At 45.6% G+C, this 20708-nt stretch overlaps 1 protein-coding gene across 1 annotated transcript in view; it reads left to right on the forward strand.

Annotated features, from left to right (window-relative positions):
- MAOA (monoamine oxidase A) overlaps positions 1–16958 on the forward strand; it is a 67874-nt gene extending 50916 nt beyond the window's left edge. The window contains exons 6-15 of the mRNA XM_030305798.1: positions 855–996; positions 1663–1812; positions 2101–2260; positions 4059–4155; positions 7747–7800; positions 12682–12739; positions 13792–13889; positions 16078–16189; positions 16401–16463; positions 16620–16958. Of these exons, the coding sequence (XP_030161658.1) occupies positions 855–996; positions 1663–1812; positions 2101–2260; positions 4059–4155; positions 7747–7800; positions 12682–12739; positions 13792–13889; positions 16078–16189; positions 16401–16463; positions 16620–16766 (1081 nt within the window). The 3' untranslated portion in view covers positions 16767–16958. The remainder of the gene's footprint in view (positions 1–854; positions 997–1662; positions 1813–2100; positions 2261–4058; positions 4156–7746; positions 7801–12681; positions 12740–13791; positions 13890–16077; positions 16190–16400; positions 16464–16619) is intronic.
- Positions 16959–20708: the final 3750 nt, after the last annotated feature.

Raw genomic sequence — 20708 nt, forward strand, 5'->3', positions numbered from 1 at the left:
TGTGATGAATGGTATCTTCCGAGAATGAGCCACTGTGGATGGGGGAGACCGGAAAGATGGATGGCGTAATGGATGGTATCTTCCAGGAGTGAGCCATTGTGGATGGTGGGAGATATGAAGGGTGAGTGGTGTGGAGGATGCAGTTTTCCATGTAGAGAGAGCGGGAAACAGTTCTTGAAGGCCCTGAGATGGGGAGATTGACATGTTTTTGCAATGATATGACAGTATGCCTGGACTCTAAGGATGTCATGACAAAGTGATGTAATTATGAGGTCGGAGAGCTCACTGGGAGGTGATGGTGCAAGATATTGTGGCCCCATTCAAGATTTCTGCCTTTTACCATGCATGTCATTGAAGGGTTTTATGAAGTGTGTTTTTCTTTTGCACTGTCAAAAGAGTTCATTGGCTGTAACGTGGCAAAGGATCAAAAGAGGGTGTGGTCATAAACCAGGTAGGGATGCCTGGAGGAGTCACCACTGCCCTCACATCCCAGGTGAGGGATGTTGGTGGCCTGGATCAGAGTGGAAGTAAGTGGTGGAGGCAGAGAAGAGAGAATGTTTGTTCAAATCAATGAGAATTATATCCTTAATGATCCATCTCAAGAATATTGACCCTCTAGACTGTTCCAGAATGAATATATTTGGAGCTAACCCAGAATTCCCTAAAAGCAAAGGAAAAGCTTATTTTCACCAAGAGTTAAAACATGCACTCCTTCAGAGACTGAGCCCGCGAGAGTTTTTTTTCTCCCCCCAAAAGCAACACAAATGCTTTCTAAATTATGGTTTAAAAAGATGCGATATCCTGTGAAGCGTGTATGTATTTACGCCTGACGGCTGCTCTTGTTATGTGACCAGGACTGCTAGGCAATTTGCATATCTCTTCGTGAACATCAATGTGACCTCTGAACCCCACGAGGTGTCTGCGCTGTGGTTCCTGTGGTACGTGAAACAGTGTGGAGGCACCACTCGGATATTCTCGGTTACCAACGGGGGCCAGGTACGGAGTGTCCATTCCCCCCCACCCACCAACTTCCTTTGTGATTTTGCCCTCACCCAGGGTAGTGTCTTACAAGGTAACCGCTTCCACGTTTTGAAACGTGAGTGAATTTGGAACCTGAGTTTTGGAAATGGTTTCAACCAACTTGCCTGAAAACAGTTCTCATTTCCTTTTCTCCTTCCTGAAGATGAGTTCGCAGCTAAAGAATGTTCTGTCTCAAATTAATTAGATTTGGGGAATTCAGTCCCTTCCTTTTTTTTTTTTTTTTTTTTTGAAGGTAGGGAAAATTAGTCCCTGTAGGAGGAGCCAAATTCCTACAATCAAGTGATTTTCGAAAAAAATCCTCGAATGGGTAAAATGATCATGCTTCAGGTTATTTCTGTTCTAGACATGCTCTGTACTGTAGCGCAAGGTGTAGAGTCTTTCTCCAACCAGTGAATAGTTCCTCTCCTTAGGAAATTTCCAGAACTTTCTAAGTTGTTCTTGTGGCCCCAAGAGCTATTGCCCATTTGACCCTTAGCTTCAGCAAATGTAGGACACTTGCATCTTTTCAGTATCTTGATACTTAGAAATTCCACATTGCTTCTTTTGACCTGTATTTTGCTTTCTGAGCTATCACGACTGCTATTGCGTGATTGTAGCCTCATCACCTGCCTTCTCCTCTAGGAACGGAAGTTTGTGGGTGGATCTGGTCAAGTGAGTGAACGGATAATGGACCGCCTCGGGGACAGGGTGAAGCTGAAGCGTCCCGTCACCTATGTTGACCAGTCAGGTGACAACATCATCATAGAGACGTTGAATCATGAAGTGTATGAGGTAATTCAGCCTAGCCAAAAAAGAGCATATACTAAGCAGGCCTCGTGTATTCTGCAACTTGTAGCCAAATGTGACCCAGACAGTGGGGTAATTAGTGCCGGCACGTTTCCCCCTCTGCCTTCCAAATGACCACTTTTAGTTGACCTGCCTTGTTCTGCTGTGTCGCCTCACAGTGGCCTCAGTTTGTATGTGGTAACTGCTCAGGGTCATTCAAGATGGTAAATATGATGTTTCCCACCCTCTGTGAAGACCGACACTCAGGTGGTATTTTGTGTCTGTGTGTTTCAGTGCAGATACATAATTAGCGCCATCCCTCCAACATTGACTGCCAAGATGCACTTCAAACCAGAGCTTCCGTCAGAGAGAAACCAGTTAATTCAACGTCTTCCGATGGGATCTATCATTAAGTGCATGATGTATTACAAGGAGGCCTTTTGGAAGAAGAACGGTAGGTTGAACTTACTCATGTTTAAAATGTGTTAAGTGAAAGGACCACACTCTTTTAGGGACCTTATGGTAGATACCGAACAGAAAATAGATTAAAAATGTCTGTGTTGGGGGTGCCTGAGTGGTTCAGTCGGTTGAGCGTCCGACTCTTGATTTCAGCTCAGATCACGATCCCAGGGTCATGGGATCCAGCCCCGCATCGGGCTCTGTGCTGAGCATAGAGCCTTCTTGGGATTCTTTCTCTCCCTCCTTGCCCCCCTCCCCTGCTTGCACTCTCTCTATCTAAAAACAATTTTAAAAAGGGGCACCTGGGTGGCTCAGTTAAGTGTCTGACTCCTGATTTCAACTCAGGTCATGATCTCAGGTTCATGAGATCGAGTCCCCCCCCCCCCATCGAGCTCTGCGCTGATGGCACAGAGCCTGCTGGGGATTCTCTCTCTCTGCCCCTCCCCCTCCGGCTTGTTCTCTCTCACTCTCTCAAATAAACATTAAGAAAAAGGTAAGTGTTTTTAAATGGGTAGAGAAAGGATCAGAAATCTCAGGCTGTCCATCTCTTCATAGCCTCTAGCAACACAAAATGATCCCAGCACCACTTGCTGTCAATGAAAGGAAAGGAAGAGACCCCACCAGTTGTGGGGCCCTGGTTCCTGCCTTGGGTCCTGCCACTTACTCTTCGTGAGCAGAGTGACACGGAGGGGTTCTGTGGGGAGACCGCTGCTCTGAAGCCCCGCAGTTGTGGGCTTCCCTTGCTTACCAGCTGAGCGGCCTTGGTGTGGCACTACCTCTCCGCCTCCGTGTCTTTGTGTAGAATGGCAACAAGGAGGCCTACTGTCAGGGTGTTTCGAGAATGAGATGAGGCAGGGCCTGGGTGGATATGGTGGCTGTCGTTGCTAAACCTGCTCATACTCAAAGGATTCCTTCCGCCAGCTTCTTCCATGGGCTCATAGGGCTGATTCCTTCTAACTCAAGCACCTGTTACCCCGTGTAGCCCAGGGCTCCAGGGACACGGTACAGTGTGAGCCACGCATTGGTCATACGTGACCATTATGTAAAGCTCATAGACATGGGTCATTTTCTATGTGTCTGGCTCCACAGACACCCTGTGTAGTTAGTGTGTGTATTGAACAGGAAATACCTACTAGGGGTGGGGCAAAGACTATGCTTTGAGATTTGCCTTCCTCTTAGCAACATAGTTTTTTTTTTTGTCTTACTTATTTCTTTTCTTTTGAGAAAGAGATAGAGAGCACTAGTGAGTGAGGGGCAGAGAGAGACAGAGAATCCCATGAGGGGCAGAGAGAGAGAGAGAGGGAGGGAGACAGAGAAAAGAGAAGTGGGGCACACCCCATGCAGGATTCGAACTCACGAACCGTGAGATCGTGACCTGAGCTGAAGTCAGATGCTTAACCGACTGAGCCACCCAGGCGCCCCGTAGAGTGTTTTTTTTGTTGCTGTTTTATTTTTATTTTATTTTATTATGAAAAAATTTTCTTAATGTTTATTTTTTTTTTGAGCGAGAAAGAGACCGAGTGTGAGTGGGGAGGGGCAAAGAGAGAGGGACACACAGAATCCAAAGCAGGCCCTAGGCTCTGAGCTGTCAGCACAGAGTCCCATGTGGGGCTTGAAGCCACAAGCCATGAGATCATGACCTGAGCCAAAGTCGGACACTCAACCAAGCCACCCAGGTGCTCCAGCAAAATAGTTTTGTGTGTGTGTGTGTGTGTGTGTGTGTGTGTGTGTGTATTTTTCCCATAAATCTCGGATGAGGTCAATTTCAATCTCCCGATTTTCTCCTTATTAAGATTATTGTGGCTGTATGATCATTCAAGATGAGGAAGCACCCATCTCAATAACTCTGGATGACACCAAGCCAGATGGATCACTGCCTGCTATCATGGGGTAGGTTAGAGCTGGATGCTCTAACTAAATTTCTAAATTTCTAATTCGTATTGGTGTGTTGGTGTGGATGCTGGCAGAGCATATGGAATCGAATGCAAGCAGTCATAAATAACCCTACAGAAATATATCCTGTTCCACATATTAAAATATTAGAGTAGTGTTTTGCATGTGGCACAAGAACCCTGGGAAGGCTTTAGCCTCGCCTTCATTCCAAGCATCACCGCATAGCATCTGTTGAATACGTTCATTATCACCCTGGTATATAAGAGAGATAGCCAATGAGGAAGTGCTGTTGGAATTAGAGCCAGGCCTCGAGTGGATGTCACTCTTCCCCGTAGGTCGCTCCACGGCTGTCCTTCACTGGGGATGGTTCAGGGTTTGGTTCTGTGTCTAGAAGAGGAGAGCCTCCCCGCTTCTCCTCCCATCCCCGCCCCGCCCTCCCCCTCCAACAGCTACTGTGGCCTCAAAGCTACACAAATAAAAGGGCTCTTGTTTCTACCACATGACACCAGAAGGGCACAGCTTCTGTAACAGGCAAGCGACTTTCAGAGAGACAGGGTGGTTTTCCCTTTCTCCCTGGGGACAGTTGAGCTCACGAAGGTTTGCATCATAGAAGGGAAATTAGCAAACCAAAAGGAGCAGACCCAAGACCCAGGACTCTGCAGGCTGCGTTCCTGGGCTGCTCACAAGATATTTTGCAACCACTTCTCTGGCTGTAAATTGTCAGAAATGGCGCTGGCCTCCCCGGGAAGGGTGAAGGGCAGGCGCTCACAAAGGAACGATCACAGGAACAACACATCCTCCTCGTCTCTAACCCCACTGGGCAAGAAGGGGTCCAGATTACGTGGGCAGTTTGCCATCGCCTTCTTTATGCCAAAGGAAAACAGAAGGTTGAGGTGGAGGTTTTGGGAGACTGTCCGTCAAGAGCAATCCAACTGTGGATGGAAGGACATTGATGTTCTTGCCCTTGGGAGTTAGATACTGTGGCCTCTGCCCTTCTGGGATTTCTTCAGTGTTATTAACAAAGACATGTGTGGCCGTAGTTTTCCAGATGGGAATGGGGCAATTTAGGCAGTTCCTAAAAAGTGATATTCTAATCTGTCTTATCTGGACACCTACATTTATTGCCTCCACCCTGTTCTTGCCTTGACACTGGATTGCCTCTACCCTGCTCTTTGCTCTGGGCAATGAAAGCCTTAACGATAGGGGTGGTAATTGCCCACCACTGTGTTTGTGATAACTAGTACCTTTTGGAAACTAGAAAGGACCTTGTACTTCAGAGCTGTGAAATGTCCCCCACCCAAAGCCAGCATGTTTAATTTCCTCAATAAAACAGCAAAGAAAGTTAAAGAATAGTCGTCCGTGGTTAGAATTAGATCCAAGGGGTTATTTCATTCTCGATTTGAGATTTGACAGGAACGGCCAACACTAATCGCCCTTTAGGAAAGGAGCTGTAAGGGGCACCTGGATGACTCAGTTAAGGGTCCGACTTCGGCTCAGGTCATAACCTCACGGTTAGTGGGTTCAAGCCCCACATCGGCCTCTGTGCTGACAGCTCAGAACCTGGAGCCTGCTTCAGATTCTGTGTCTCCCTCTCTCTCTGCCCCTCCCCTGCTCATGCTGTGTCTTTCTCTCTCAAAAATAAATAAATGTTAAAAAAAAATTTAAAAAGTAACTGTAAGAAGCACCCAAGATCTGAAAAGGTTTTCAGATATATCATTTAATATTTCATTGGATACTGGGGATTTTCATTGAAATCCTGTGTAAGCCTAAAATGACTGATTCTGACATACACGTAAAATTTAACCAGAATCATTTCTAGCAAGCCCCATGACGTAACAGTGTTAAATCAAGCAAAATTAGGACTATATCCCATAAAGTTCATTAGTTCCAATTTCTTAAGTAGTCCACAGCTTCCCCCGAAATGCATGTTGTAATCTTTGCTTCCCAGAATGATCTCGAATAATTTCATCCGAGAAAAAATTTCATTGTCCTGTAGCTCATTTGGATTTTTGAACAATTAGTAATATCAGCATTACAGATAAATTATAACTGAGTTTTACTGAGTGATTGAATTTGAAGGCTTTGCTAGGCCAGTTTCTCAGAAGCCAACTTGGAGATGGAGATTTGGGTGGAGGGGATCCGTTGGGGTGTGCGCTCAGGGTTATTGCCCGTGGGGAAGGGAAGGAGTCACGACAGGGCAGGGGGAGAGGTTGGGCACCAGTGTTGTCCCACTGGAGGTCTCGGCCAGCCCTTAAGGAGGTCTAGAGCTGGGATGGCCCTTCAGAGGTGTCGTGCACTGAGGTGCGGGGCTTTGATAACCTCGCCGCACCCCAGAGCTAGTCATTCTGGGGAGTGGCAGGACCTCAAGCCAGGCAGTTCTCTGCTGCCGAATGCAGTGGCTGGGGAAGTGTTCACCCATGAGCTGAGGGTAATGAGTGCTTGATCCTGAAGAGGGATCTGGGTGGCTCACCATGGCATCCACTACAGCTATTTACTTATAGATATTTTTCCAGCTTTTAGAAAAGAATTTTTTTTTTAATTTAATTTATTGTCAAGTTAGCTAACATACAGTGTATACAGCGTGCTCTTGGCTTCGGGAGTAGATTCCCGTGATTCATCACTTACATATAACACCCAGTGCTCATCCCAACAAGTGCCCTCCTCAGTGCTCATTACCCATTTTCCCCGCCCCTCTCCAAGCCCCTTTCAACCCTCAGTTTGTTCTCTGTGTTTAAGAGTCTCTTGTGGTTTGCCTCCCTCTATGTTTGAAACTAATTTTTTTCCCTTCCCTTCCCCCATGGTCTTCTGTTAAGTTTCTCAAATTCCACATATGAGTGAAAACATATGGTATCGGTCTTTGACTGACTTATTTCACTCAGCATAACACCCTCCAGTTCCAGCCATGTTGTTGCAAACGGCCAGATTTCATTCTTTCTCATTGCCAAGTAGTATTCCATTGTATATATAAACCACATCTTCTTTATCCATTCGTCAGTTGATGGACATTTGGGCTCTTTAAAATTTTTTAAGTGTATTTATTTATTTTGAGAGAGATGGAGAGCGTGCGAACAGGGAAGGGGCAGAGAGAGAGGGAGTATCTCCAGCAGGCTTCACGCTGGCTGTGAGCGCACAGCCTGGCACAGGGCTGCAGCTCACAAACTGTGAGATCATGACCTGAGCCAAAATCAAGAGTTGGACGCTCAACTGACTGAGCCACCCAGGCATCCCATGTTTTTCCAGCTTTTATCAAGTGTTTGGCAGAGGGTAACAGTCATTCCCAGGATATCATTTAATGCAACATGAATTCAACTAACATTTGCTATCCCAGCTATATGCCAAGGACTGTGCTGAACTTTGGGGGTAAAATATTGAGTAGGAGGTAACCAGTTCTTTAGGAGCCCACAGCCTAGAGGGGTTTTGGACACAGGCAGACAGGAGATAGTATGGCATTTGCTGTCGTAGGGGGAAATAATGGGAGTGTGTGGGAGAGTTAATCAATGTTGAGTATGTGGAGGCAAGAACACCTTAAAAAAAAAAAAAGGCAACTCTCCTGTCACCTAATCGTTCACATGTAACCTCTCTCTCCAGCTTCATACTTGCCCGAAAAGCAGACCGACTTGCCAAGCTCCATAAAGAAATCAGGTAAGAATCGACATTGGAAACCTACACGAAAGGTTAGCTTTATATTGTGCTTGTTGCACTAACAACAGTCCGACGGCATCATGAAAAACACCACAGTCCACGAGTATTCTCAAAAACGCAACAAATCAACCTTGTGGCAAACTTTTGGTTATAGCCCCGTGGACTCAGTGCTTGCCCACATGCGTATATTAATTTAGTTTTACATATTTGGGTTTATTTTGCAGCGGTGGAGAAGTAGGGTTTCTCTACAGGAGAGATGGAGGAAATATGATAGGAAACACTAGCTGTGCAAAAAGCTTGAGGCTGAGTCCTGCTCACCTTGTGAGACCATTAGCCCTTTGACATGGTTCTCAGATTAGCCCTTTGACGTGGTTCTCGGATGGGCGTATCCTTTTTCTGGAAGGCAAATGCATAGGTGTGTTTCAGCGTGTTGCGACTTGTGTGCATGTGTCCCTCTTTGTTTATCTAGCATGCAGCTCTGATGTTCCCTTCGATAGCTTCCTACTATAACAAACACAGTCATTTTAGGACGGTGGCTTTTTTTTCTTTCTTTCTCCCTTTCTCTTTCTGCCATGTTGTATTCGCTTTATTTTGCCTTGGAATCCTTTCCTTCATTCAAATAAAATCTTACCAGGAACTCTTCCCTGGAAATAGTCATTTGGCTATTGGGGGGTTGCCTCGGGGAATTTCTGGGCTTCCCTTCTCGAGGGTAGCCCTAAATCCTTTGTTAGGGGACCAGTTCGCACACGCGTACACTTCTCTCTGCGTTTAATTGAAACAAATTAAGCAGCAAATGCACAAGCCGCCTTTGCTTTGAGAGTTACTTTGATGACTTTGGGATTCAGGCTGCAGAGGTTCCCACATCTGCGCACGAATGTGTTTATTTGAATTACCATGAGCTCTGATTTCGGGAAGGAAACCATTGTCCACCTACTCAGTCAAAAGAGGAAGAATTTGAGGTCCAGTGACGGGGAATGGTTTGTCCAAGTCTCCACAGCTAGCTTGCGACAAAGTTAGAAATAGCATCTAACGCATGCGTTTTTTTCATTACGCCACACTAAGCTTGACATTTTCTTTTGGATTTCCTGCTTTCCCTCCTTATTAATAGTAAAATAAATACCAGCCTGGATGTAGACATTTGGTTATGATTCCACATGGTGGCTGAGCTTCTCAAAAGTTTTTATGAGGCACAACCCTTAGAACTCCGAATATGTCATTGACTGGAGCAAGTTTCCCAGACCTGACTGCCTCAAAATCCACCAGGAAAATATATTTGGAAAATATATATTTTTGAGGCTGGTAGATTACGATTTTTGGTAGCTTAGCGGTGGGGCCTGAGTATTTTGTATTTTTTAACAAGCTTTTCTTTTAATTGCTTTTCTTTTTATTTTTTGAGAGACAGGGAGAGAGAGCATGAGAGGGGAGGGGCAGAAGGAGAAGGAGAGAGAGAATCTCAGGCAGGCTCCCCGCTCAGCATAGAGTCCAGCACAAAGCTCGATCCCATAACCCTGGGATCATGGGTGAGCTGAAATCAAGAGTTGGACGCTTAACTGTCTGAGCCTCCCAGGCGCCCCTTTTAACAAGCTTTTTAAACGATCATGATGAGCAGCCAGATTTAGAAACCAGTGAGTAAATACAACTACAAGAGATTTGCACACTGACCTCTATTGGCCATCATTTAAATTACGTTCTATTACTTTTAAAGTCCAACTAATCAGTGCATTGCTCTAACATTTTTGACTTATGTAACTTTTCCAAAATTTTTAAGTTAAAAAAATTTTTTTAATCAGAAATTTCTTTAGAAGTATTTATTTATTGGGGTGCCCGGGTGGCTCAGTCAGTTGAGCATCCGACTTCAGCTCGGGTCATGATCTCACGGTTCGTGGGTTCGAGCCCCGCGTCGGGCTCTGTGCCGACAGCTCAGAGCCTGGAGCCTGCTTCGGATTCTGTGTCTCCCTCTCTCTCTGCCCCTTCCCTGCTCATACTCTGTGTCTCTCTCTCTCTCAAAAAATAAACAAACATTTACAAAAAAATTTTTTTAAGTATTTATTTATTTTGAGAGAGAAAGAGAGTAGGGGAGGGGCAGAAGGGGGAGGGAGAGGGAGAGAGAATTCTAAGCAGACTCCACACTCAGCACAGAACCCGACTTGGGGCTTATTCCCATGACTGTGACATCATGACCTGAGCTAAAATCAAGAGCGAGCTGCTCAACCAACTGAGCCCCCTAGGTGCCCCCCTAAAATTTTAAATTTAATGGGAGGAAGGGATAGGGAAGATAATTTCCTGATGTATTTGTATGAACTTATCCTTGGCTCATCTAATACTACAAAATACAGTAAATAATGACTTACGTTTCTATATAAGTGACTTATTGTCCATGAATGAAAAATTAACTGCAACGTAAGTTGACTGGAATTTAGGAGAAAGAGGGAGAGAGAGAATCCTGAGCCAGCTCCACACTGTCAGTGCATAGCCCGATGTGGGGCTTGATCCCACAAACTGTGAAATCAAGACCTGAGCCGAAATCAAGAGTCAGAAACTTAACTGACTGAGCCACCCAGGCGCCCCAAGATTTCACTCTGTTTTAATGAAGATTTTTATCACATGTCCCCAAAATAAGCTAAGCATCACTAAACCTTCAGAATAATGCTTGTCCATACTTCTGTTTTCTGGTTGACTCACAAATGTTGGCATTTCCTTTCCTAACACTCACATGAAGTAGGTGGGTAAGAATTAGTCATCTCCTTCCAGAGTAGGAAGGAAGGTACCGTACTAGGCCGAGGACGGATTTTGACTCAGTAAATTTTTATTGAGCAACTAGCTGCAGGCAGGATTGCTCAGGAGAGTAAGTGCCTTGGCCCTGCCATTAATTTGCTGAGTGATGTTGTACCCATCTGCTCACACTGAACCTCAGCCACCTCATCGTTACATGAGGGGCATAGATTAGACAGAGACAGGCAGGCAGGCAGACAGTAGTTCTGCTTTTCCGTTATGATTATTGATCTGTACTACGAACAGCTCTTTCAAGGAAACGAAACTTTTCCTGTTTGTGCTGGAACTTACATAGCCATGAATGTTCTAGGACATCACCTTAGCCATCACATTTGTCTTTCCCTTAAAACCTTCTATGGGGGCGCCTGGGTGGCTCAGTTGGTTAAGCGTCCAACTTTGGCTCAGGTCATGATCTCGTGGTTCATGGGATTGAGCCTCGCGTGGGACTCCATGCTGACAGCTCAGACCCTGCTTGGAATTCTCTCTCTCCCTCTCCCTCTGCTGCCTGAGGGCATGCTCTCTCTCTCAAAATAAACATTAAATAATGTTTTCTAATGTTATTGGCAACATAAAATTGTCACGTAAAAAAATTTTTTTTAAATATTTATTTATTTTTGAGAGAGAGAGAATGCAAGCAGGTGAGGGGCAGAGAGAGAGGGGGACTCAGAACCTGAAGCAGGCTCCAGGCTGCAAGCTGTCAGCACAGAGCCCGACACGGGGCTCGATCTCATGAACTGTGAGATCATGACCTGAGCCGAGGTCTGAGACTCAACCAACTGAGCCATACAAGCGCCCCTAAAATTTTCATTTTTAAAAAACCTCTGTTTCTTTTATTACTAGTAAATATAACCTTCCCTTACCTCCTTTCCCCTCCTCTCTTTTTTGGCCATTTGTCTCTTCAGCTTTCAGGGCTCATCTTTCAGATTTGAGTTAAGCCCTTCGCCACATTTTTTACCAAGCATTTTTTTCAGTTGCTCATTAGCGTATACCAAATATTTTGGAGCAATTTCAGTGTTTAAACTATGTAAAGACTAAGGAAGGTAAATACCAAAGCATATAACTGGATCAGTGTGAAGCTGTTCAAACAAATCCTGAAATTGAACCATTTCTTTCTAAAGGGGGGGATTTTAGTAAATTGGAACGTAAAAAAATGTTTTTTTAATGTTTATTTTTCAGAGAGGGAGGGAGGGAGGGAAGGAGGGGGGAGGGGCAGAGAGAGAGGGAGACACAGAATCTAAGGCAGGCTCCAGTCCTTGAGCCATCAGCACAGATCCCGACACAGGGCTGAAACTCAGGAACCGCGAGATCATGACCTGAGCCAAAGTCGGATGCTCAACTGACTGAGCCACCCAGGCACCCCAAGAACTTTTTCATTTCACCAAGAGTCACTGTGAGTGTGAAAATATGTTTGAGGAAGTGCTTAGATCAGTTAAGCTACTGGTTTTTAAGACCTAATACAGGCCATGTTCTGTGGAGTCGTTTACCTAATGAATTATGAGGGTAGCCAGAGACTGAGGTAACGTCATGAGGCACAGCATGTCAGTTGCCCTTGGAAGTACTGCGTTCACAGACCATTCTGTCAAGTGACTGATTACTAGACTAGGACGACCTTAGGCCTCTCATGGTGTAGAATATTTTATGTTATATTTAAAAGATTAAGTGAGCTTTAGTTGTTCATAGGTCTTTAAAACATAAATAGAGGATAGTTAAAAGACACGGTCATATGTATTATAGACTTATAAAAGGGATTATCCTAGAAGTCTCCATAGTCCAGAAAAGTCACTTAACATCATTTCCTAAACTGCCTGCACTAAATCTAATCTTATTTTCCCCATTTGAATCCTGAATAGACATGATATGGGGTAGTAAAAGAGGTGAAAATGTAAAAGGAAAATTCTGTTGAGTCTTCAAATAAAATGACTCTATTGAGGCGTAGAGGGGTAATTTGAGTGCAGAGATCCGTGGAACTGTTCCTTTTGTGTAGTTACCATCGATTTTATTTTTTCTTAATAAATCTGGTTCATTGGCAGCAGCCCTGGAACTCATTATGTTTACTCTATACTCCTCAGCTATTATTTCCTTCACATTTTTTTTTATTCTTTTTTATAGGAAGAAGAAAATCTGTGAGCTCTACGCCAAAGTGCTAGGATCCCAAGAAGCTTTACACGTAAGAAACCCTCAGCTCTAATCCCTAGAAGGTTCTGCTCTGTTTGCTCTAAGTGGTAAAGCAAAGCCGATTCCGGTTTCCCGACAGTCTTATGAAGAGAGTCTTATAAAGGGATATACACTTACTGGAGGATTAACTTCCATCACAAAAAAGCCAGTAACGGCTGCCGGCAGGTGCATGCAATTTCTTTTGCAGTAGTTCTTGGGCTGTTTCCGTGCTCACTGGAAAACTGGCAGCCAGTTGCAGTCAGAACCTGGAGCTGGGTGAGATCAGTTCCCAGGATGGAGGTCCTGCCCCCCCACCAGCCAGCTGAGTGCTGAATCTAGACTCTCTCAGGTCAAAGTCATCCTCATTGATTTTTCCATCTGGAGACTCCATTCACAGCTCACTTAGGGATTCTATCTGAGGATCCTATTAGATCACTGCAGGCTTTTTCAGGGGATTATCTCTGAACTGTTCAATAATAAACTTGCGGACCGTGTCAGGGAAAAACTCAGACAACGTTCTCTCATGTCTCTTGGAAACCAGTTTTCATCTTCAGTTGTCCCCATTTAGACAGGATTCCCATCATTTGCTTTTCCAGCTCGGAGAAATGGTTCCGAAGAAAGCCTTTCGTAGACATTGTGCTTATCTTCTGCCTTCTCCCTTCCACCCTTTTCTTTCAGCCCTGGTGGATGGCAAGTAAGGTCTGTTATTTAGAGAATCCAGAGATTTCTAGAACCCGACCCCTGATGGGGTTTCCTGCAGACTTATTCTAAAGACTTCAGAGTCTGCGTGGCGATGCCCTCTCTGCCAGATAATGGACTACTCCGTGGCTCCCCTTGCCAAGAGGTTGAGAAAACCAAAATATACATGTTCTGTCACTTGGTACCTCACAGAAGGCCATTTGCTTGGTACCGTCATGTTTCCCCTTAAACGAAATCGCGACACAGGGCCACCTTTTTTTAAACATAAACCTGTTGCTAAAGTAAGATACAGGAGAGACTTCGTTGTTGACAAGTTGCATTTCAGCTTTGTCTTCCCTTTGGAATTTTCTCCCCACTGAACTGCAGCCCGTGCACTATGAAGAGAAGAACTGGTGCGAGGAGCAATACTCTGGGGGCTGTTACACCGCCTACTTCCCCCCTGGGATCATGACTCAATATGGAAGGTACTACGTGGCCACTATACCGATTAATATAAGACATGCACACGGGGCTCCTGGGGGGCTCAGCCGGTTAAGCGTCGACTCTTGGTTTCAGCTCAGGTCTTGATCTTACGAACCGTGAGATCTGAGCTGAGCTCTTTGCTGACAGCGTGGAACCTACTTGGGATTCTCTCTCTCTCTCTCTCTCTCTCTCTCTCTCTCTCTTCCTCTCTCTGTACCTCCCGTGCTTGCTTGCTCTCTCTCTCTCTCAAAATAAATTAAAAAAAAAGAAAGACACATCCCCCAAATGTATATATATATATATATATATATATATGTAAAAGACATACACCAAACTTAAACTCATAAGCAAAACTCGATGGAAAGTTAGAAATAGTAGTCAACACTTTGATTTGGAATGCCCCGGTAGCTAGTGTGTATATTTCTGGACGTCTATAGGAAAATAGGGATGTCGGTACATAGAACAATAGCTGTCAGAACATTGAATGAGAGCAGAGCACGGGTGAGGATTTCAGGTGTCAGTGCTCCATGTGGGGACTCTTCGAGCCGCACTGTCCTCCAAGGGGCCTTCTTCTTTTTCTTTTCTTTTTTTCTTTACCTGTGTATTTATTTTTGAGAGAGAGACAGAGTGTGTGCGGGGGAGGGACAGAGAGGAAGACACAGAATCCGAAGCAGGCTCCGGGCTCTGAGCTGTCAGCACAGAGTCTGATGCGGGGCTCGGACTCACAAACCGCAAGATCGTGACCTGAGCCAAAGTCGGACGCTTAACCGGCTGAGCCACCCAGGCACCCCTCCAAGGCGCCTTCTTGAGCTCAGTCAGACGTTTAGTTTCACACGACTACCCTAGGCTTCTGGGTAGCCTTCTACGCAGAAGGACGTTAGCAAAACACGTCTTGCTGCAGCCATTCGTCTTGACGGGGAGGCGTCCCCACTGCACAGCGGGGGTGATCTCGCACAGCGTCAGGGGAGTCCACCTTAGCTTAGAAGCCCCCTGCCCCATAGGAGCCATTGTCTCTTGTAACAGCCTCATACGCATAGTGTCCATTCAGGGTTCCTGCAAGAGATATGCCCTGCTACAAGAGGCCCCACACTCAGGGAAGCCCAAAGTGACAGCCTCCTACTGGGTATTTGCAATTCATGACAAGTCTTCCCGCCCCAGATGCTATCACCAGTGTGTGTAGGGGGTGGGGGGGAGGCATTTTTGCAGAAGCAGTGTCGCCTGGTAACGTCCCTGGCATTATACCTTCAGCGGGTTCCCAGAGGAACGGAGCTAGAAAGTTAACTCAAGGTCACACGTGTCCACAGAGAAACAAGGACTTGTTAACCCTTTCCTTACATGAGATGTTTCTTTGTCTTTTATTTATTTTTATTTATTTTATTTGATCTTTTTAAGTTTGTTTGAGAGAGAGAATGAGCAGGGGAGGGGCAGACAGAGAGGGGGACAGAGGATCTGCAGTGGGTTCCATGCTGACGGCCCCAAGCCCGATGTGGGGTTCGAATCCACGAACTGCAAAATCGTGACCTGAGCCGAGGTCGGATGCTCAGCCTACGGAGCCACCCAGGCTCCCCTTTGCCAAGACCTCTTTGTGAGAGACGGCCCAGTTCCCTGTCTTCAGCCAGGCGCCAGATAAATTCACAGAAGCTAACTGTACAGAGCTGGTTATTTTGAGACAGACATAGAATCCCTCGGGTCCCTCCTTTGCTAGAAATCCATTGATCTTGTCTTCCCACTGGCCACTGCGGTTCCTCCTGACACCCTGGGAGTGCCTGCACGGCTGGGGTCTGCTGCCGGATGCCCTCTTGTGAAGAGCGCACCCCTTTGGAAGAAACGGTGTAGGGACCAGAATGGACCACAAACAGGGAAACCCACAGCCAGGAAATCCGGTTGCGGATTTCACGTGTCTTCTTGTGTTCTGATCCTGGTTGGCTAGGAAAAGGCCAACGTCCCCTTTAGCGACCGACGATCTGGCAGCCTGATTCTCCCTGGCTTGAAAGTTCAGCCCCTTGGGCGCAGGCCCAGACAATAGGGGTGTGGGGGGAGCCTTTCACCTTCGGTTGGGCCGCATGGGAGTCTTTGAACGGCTGGAGTTGCCCTGTCTTGGGTGGGATAAATAAATGAGGGCAGCGATGGGCTCATTCACCCTCAGTGCCTTCCCAAGTAACTGTGCGCGACCTCTCTGTTCCCTGGAAGGGTGATCCGCCAGCCGGTCGGCAGGATTTACTTTGCGGGCACTGAGACTGCCACACACTGGAGCGGTTACATGGAAGGGGCAGTAGAGGCTGGAGAGAGAGCTGCTAGAGAGGTAAGGGAGACAGCCGTGTCACTCGCCCTCCGGAGCGCGGTGGCGGTTTTGGCATCTGGCCTTTCTTTCTGGATCTTGACTCTGGTACGTTTGCGCATCCACTTCTCGGCCGCTCACGCCACTCATGGGGCTCATCTGTGGCTACCCCCAACCTTAAATCGGTCGGACCTACAGAATGTCACTTCATAATACCGTGGCCACTTTCTTGCAGGTCTTGAATGCTCTCGGGAAGGTGGCGAAGAAGGACATCGAGGTTCAAGAACCTGAATCAAAGGTGAGTCTAGCAGCTTCACCTCCACTGACCAGTAATTGCGTAAAAAACTGTGCCGCTCTAGGACACACGCATGCATCGACTTGGCGGATACGTTCCGCCCGTCCTTGTCCATGCGAGCGAGAGCTGTCTGCTAATGATCTCTGCTCATTCGTGCAGGACGTTCCAGCTGTAGAGATCACCCGCACCTTTTGGGAGAGGAACCTTCCCTCAGTGTCAGGACTGCTGAAGATCATCGGATTTACCACCTCAGTAACTGCCGCGTGGATTGTGGTGTACAAATTCAGGCTCCTGTCCCGGTCATGAGGTTCTTCTGCCTGTGTCCTTCTGCTTCTCTTCCCCAGCAGCATCAAAAGCAAATTGTTGGCAAAGGCTGTGTCGTTGGACTGTTGTTAATATGCACCGGATTTAACCCCTCGGTGTAGTCTCATTCGGTGTCAGAGTAAAAACAACCCAAAAAACCACCTCGTAATTTCAATAAGATCAAACTTCATCGTATGATTTGCCTGTGTAGACTGATTTGTTCTGATTGGGAGAGTAAAGCCATGTGATCGATTTCTTAATTTCAAGACATCAAATTGAATTGCTGATCAGAAACCATTACCATGTCGGGTTTTTTCTCCTCGTTAATACAAAATGCTTGATGATTGCACAAATGAAGCATTTCACTTTCTCCCTGGAGCGGTTGCGTAGGCACAAGCCCAGCCTGTGACTGTCCTTTTCAGTCCTTAGGAAATGGTGAAGCCCAGAGGCTCATAGCTTCCTGGGGGTGCGAGGCTCCCCCTTTGGATGAGGGGTAGTAAATGGAAGCCGTACAGATAGACCATTAGTGGGGGACATCTTGTGGGCAGTGCCTCAGGGGTCTCCTGACCGCTTCTAATTCCTGTGAAGTTTCTAGACATCCGATCTAATGTTCAGTTGACTTGCTGTGACTTTTGTGTAGCTCCCCAGGGGATCACAGTAGACCTAGTGGCAGGACCGTGTCCCGCGAGGACAGTCCTTATGAGCTCTGCAAGAGACCAGCTGCATTCGGTATCTTCTCTTCCTCCTAGAAGATGGCTAAACATCACTTCACTCATCATTCGTGATAATATTCATGCCAATTTCAAGACAGTATTGTCCTTTTTGCAGGTAGACCCTGGCTGGCTGAAGACCCCTAGTGGCATATATTTTTTTTTTCTTTTGTCCTAGGACCGTAGTAGAATTAGGCGGGTCTGTTAACTTAAATGACACAGTTACCTTTGAGTAAATACTGGCATGCTAATCTCTCTCAAGTAGGAACTGAAATACACCTGATAAATTTCCAATTGTTATTTGTTGAGACTACCAAATACAGAAAGGAAATTGGGACTTTCTAGCATACCCTCACTGGCTTTAGTTATTAAGTTCATGACAGACATGACATTGACTGATTTTAATACGAAGAGTGACTTCTCTATTTTAGGAGTAATGTGGGCCCAGAATGGTGCCCACTTCTTTCTGGCCTTTCCCATTTTAAAACCTCAGTTGTTGTTTTGTTTTGTTTTGTTTTGTTTTGTTTTCAAAGCCCCTTCCAGAGGGTTTCAGCCTTAAAACACTACTTTTTTAGATATAAGCATCCAGAAGAAAAATCAGCACCGATGTGATCAAATAAAGCAGTTGACAAGATTCAGTGAACTTGGGTACACAGGTGGATATGCACTTAACCCCCACGTCACTGATGAATGAAGCATTTTATTTTATTTTTTTTCTTTTTTTCAACGTTTTTATTTATTTTTGGGACAGAGACAGAGCATGAACGGGGGAGGGGCAGAGAGAGAGGGAGACACAATCGGAAACAGGCTCCAGGCTCTGAGCCATCAGCCCAGAGCCCGACGCGGGGCTCGAACTCACGGACCGCGAGATCGTGACCTGGCTGAAGTCGGACGCTTAACCGACTGCGCCACCCAGGCGCCCCTGAATGAAGCATTTTAGAGGGAGTTTCTAGATACTTGAAGTGTACTCTTTAAAGTACCAAAAAGTTTACATAAAATTTTTGATGGGCATACTTCCACACATTATTCAACAAACAAGATTCAAATTCATCTTTTTTTTAATTAGGTCAATCGTTAAGTGCCTCAATTATTTTATACTTTCATAAGAGAGAATGATACCATTGTGTTTACCCCTCTGCTGAATGTCACATGATTGGTTTATAGCTGCTAAGTCTACTACTGCTCCTTCTATCTTCTCCCATATTCAGGATTTTATTTCATACCCTTATTATCCTCATACCTCTTGACCTCATCTCCTATCTCCTATTGAATGGGAATTAAAGATTGCAGAGAAAAATCAACCCAAGTTTATTGCATAATTAACCTTATAAATTTGCAAGTCACTGGACCCTGATAACGAGGGCTTAAGGTATTCCAGTTTTGCCTGTCCTAAGAGCAAAGAGCAGGATTTTTCTGCCACTCTTTACTTTGTAATTGAAAAGCGTTTTAGCTAAGGTAGGAGTTTGGGTAATGCCTTGGATGTGCTCCAGTCCGGAAGGAGTTGCCGCATACTATATCAAACCGCTTAGAGAAATCACATCCCTGATCTATTTCAGTTGTTTCTGTTCACTTACTGATTAACGTGGTTCTGACACACCTTTTGGGAAATGCTGATTTAAACCTCTTAACTGGCAACAGTTTTAACTGGGAGGAGGTGGTTAGCATAGCTAAGTCTTTAATGTAGAAAGACTCCGGAGTCTGTGATGTACCCTCTTCTCAAACTTTTTAGAAAACCCATTTCTTTCTCCTGATGAGAACCAGCCCTGTTAAACTGCAGCTTGAGCTTAAAAATGAATGCTAGTCCAGGTGTACCTAGGTAGGAAATCAGAGCTGAGGACACCCGCCATTTTGTTTGTCCACTGCCAAGATCCCATAGGTAGGTCTTTCTTCCAACCCTGAGAAATGAAAGGCAGTTTAAGCGGCTCATAGGGCCTGGCGTTAGCTTCCCAGTTCTGAAGGCTGAGTAGGCCTCACTCCATAGTAAGGTCGAGAAGTAGACGTAAAAAGCGAACCTTTTTGTCACGGATGTTGAAGAAGGGCTTAAACCACACTGAAGGAAAACTACCGAAGGATTGTGAACTATGTTTACTTGGATTGTGAACTTGGTGCCTCGTTTTCTGTCTGAAATGTGCCCCAGTGCTACATGTGCGAGTACACGTATGTGTGTGTTTTGCCACTGAAATACGACTTTGCCTGTGTGGTACTGTTTTGTTTGTTAATAAAGTGCACTCCCATCCCTGATTCAGACCTGGCTCCTCTTTTCAGTCAGTGCTCCCCAGGTTGACTGGCTTCATAGAGCAGGAGGTCACCAGCAGGCCTCATCCATGGATAATGGGCTGAAAAGGCCACTTTGTATGGACTCCCAAATTCTCAGACTTCCACGTGACTCTTCTGTCGTACCGAGGGTTCCGGGGAGCTGATTAAATGCTAGGACATTGTGTTCCTGACGGGGCCACAATCAGTGTGGAGTCTGATGGAAGCTTTCTCAGCTTAGGATACCTTGAGCAAATCACCGTGGTTTTCTGCTTCAGTCTTCATCTGGAAAAGGGTGGGCTGTACTTGATGGCTTCTAAAGATTCTTTTTCATGTCAGTATTATGTGATGTACACATTTGTTGCCAGCACTCTGCCTATTTTTTTTTTTTTTTTGAATTTTGCATCCTTTAAAAAAAACTATTATTTAAATTCAAGTTAGTTAACATACAGGGTAGTCTTGGCTTCAGGAGTAGAACCCAGTGATTCATCTCTTACATATGACACCCAGTGTTCATCCCGAACAGCGCCCTCCTTGGTGCCCATCACCCATTTAACCCATCCCCCCACCTTTCCAGGGACCCTCAGTTTGTTTTCTGTATGTAAGAGTCTCTTATGGCTTGCCTCCCTCTCTGTTTTTATCTTATTTTTCCTTCCCTTCCCCTGTGTTCATCTGTTGGGTTTCTTAAATTCCACATATGAGTGACATCATGTGATATTTGTCTTTTCTCTGACTGCCTTATTTCGCTTAGCACTCTATTTTTGTAAGGGCAAGTCACTTAGCCTTTCTGTGTCTTTTTTATCTTTTTTTTTTTTTTTTTTTGAGGGTGGGGAGGAGAAAGAGAGCCAGAATGTGAGCCCGGGAGGGGCAGAGAGAGAGGAGGAGAGACAGAATCCCAAACAGGCTCCACGCTATCAGCACGGAGCCCATCGCGAGGCTCGAACTCACGAACCACGAGATCGTGACTTGAGCTGAAATCAAG

Source organism: Lynx canadensis, chromosome X (genome assembly GCF_007474595.2).
Source record: "Lynx canadensis isolate LIC74 chromosome X, mLynCan4.pri.v2, whole genome shotgun sequence".
Lineage (NCBI taxonomy): Eukaryota > Metazoa > Chordata > Mammalia > Carnivora > Felidae > Lynx > Lynx canadensis.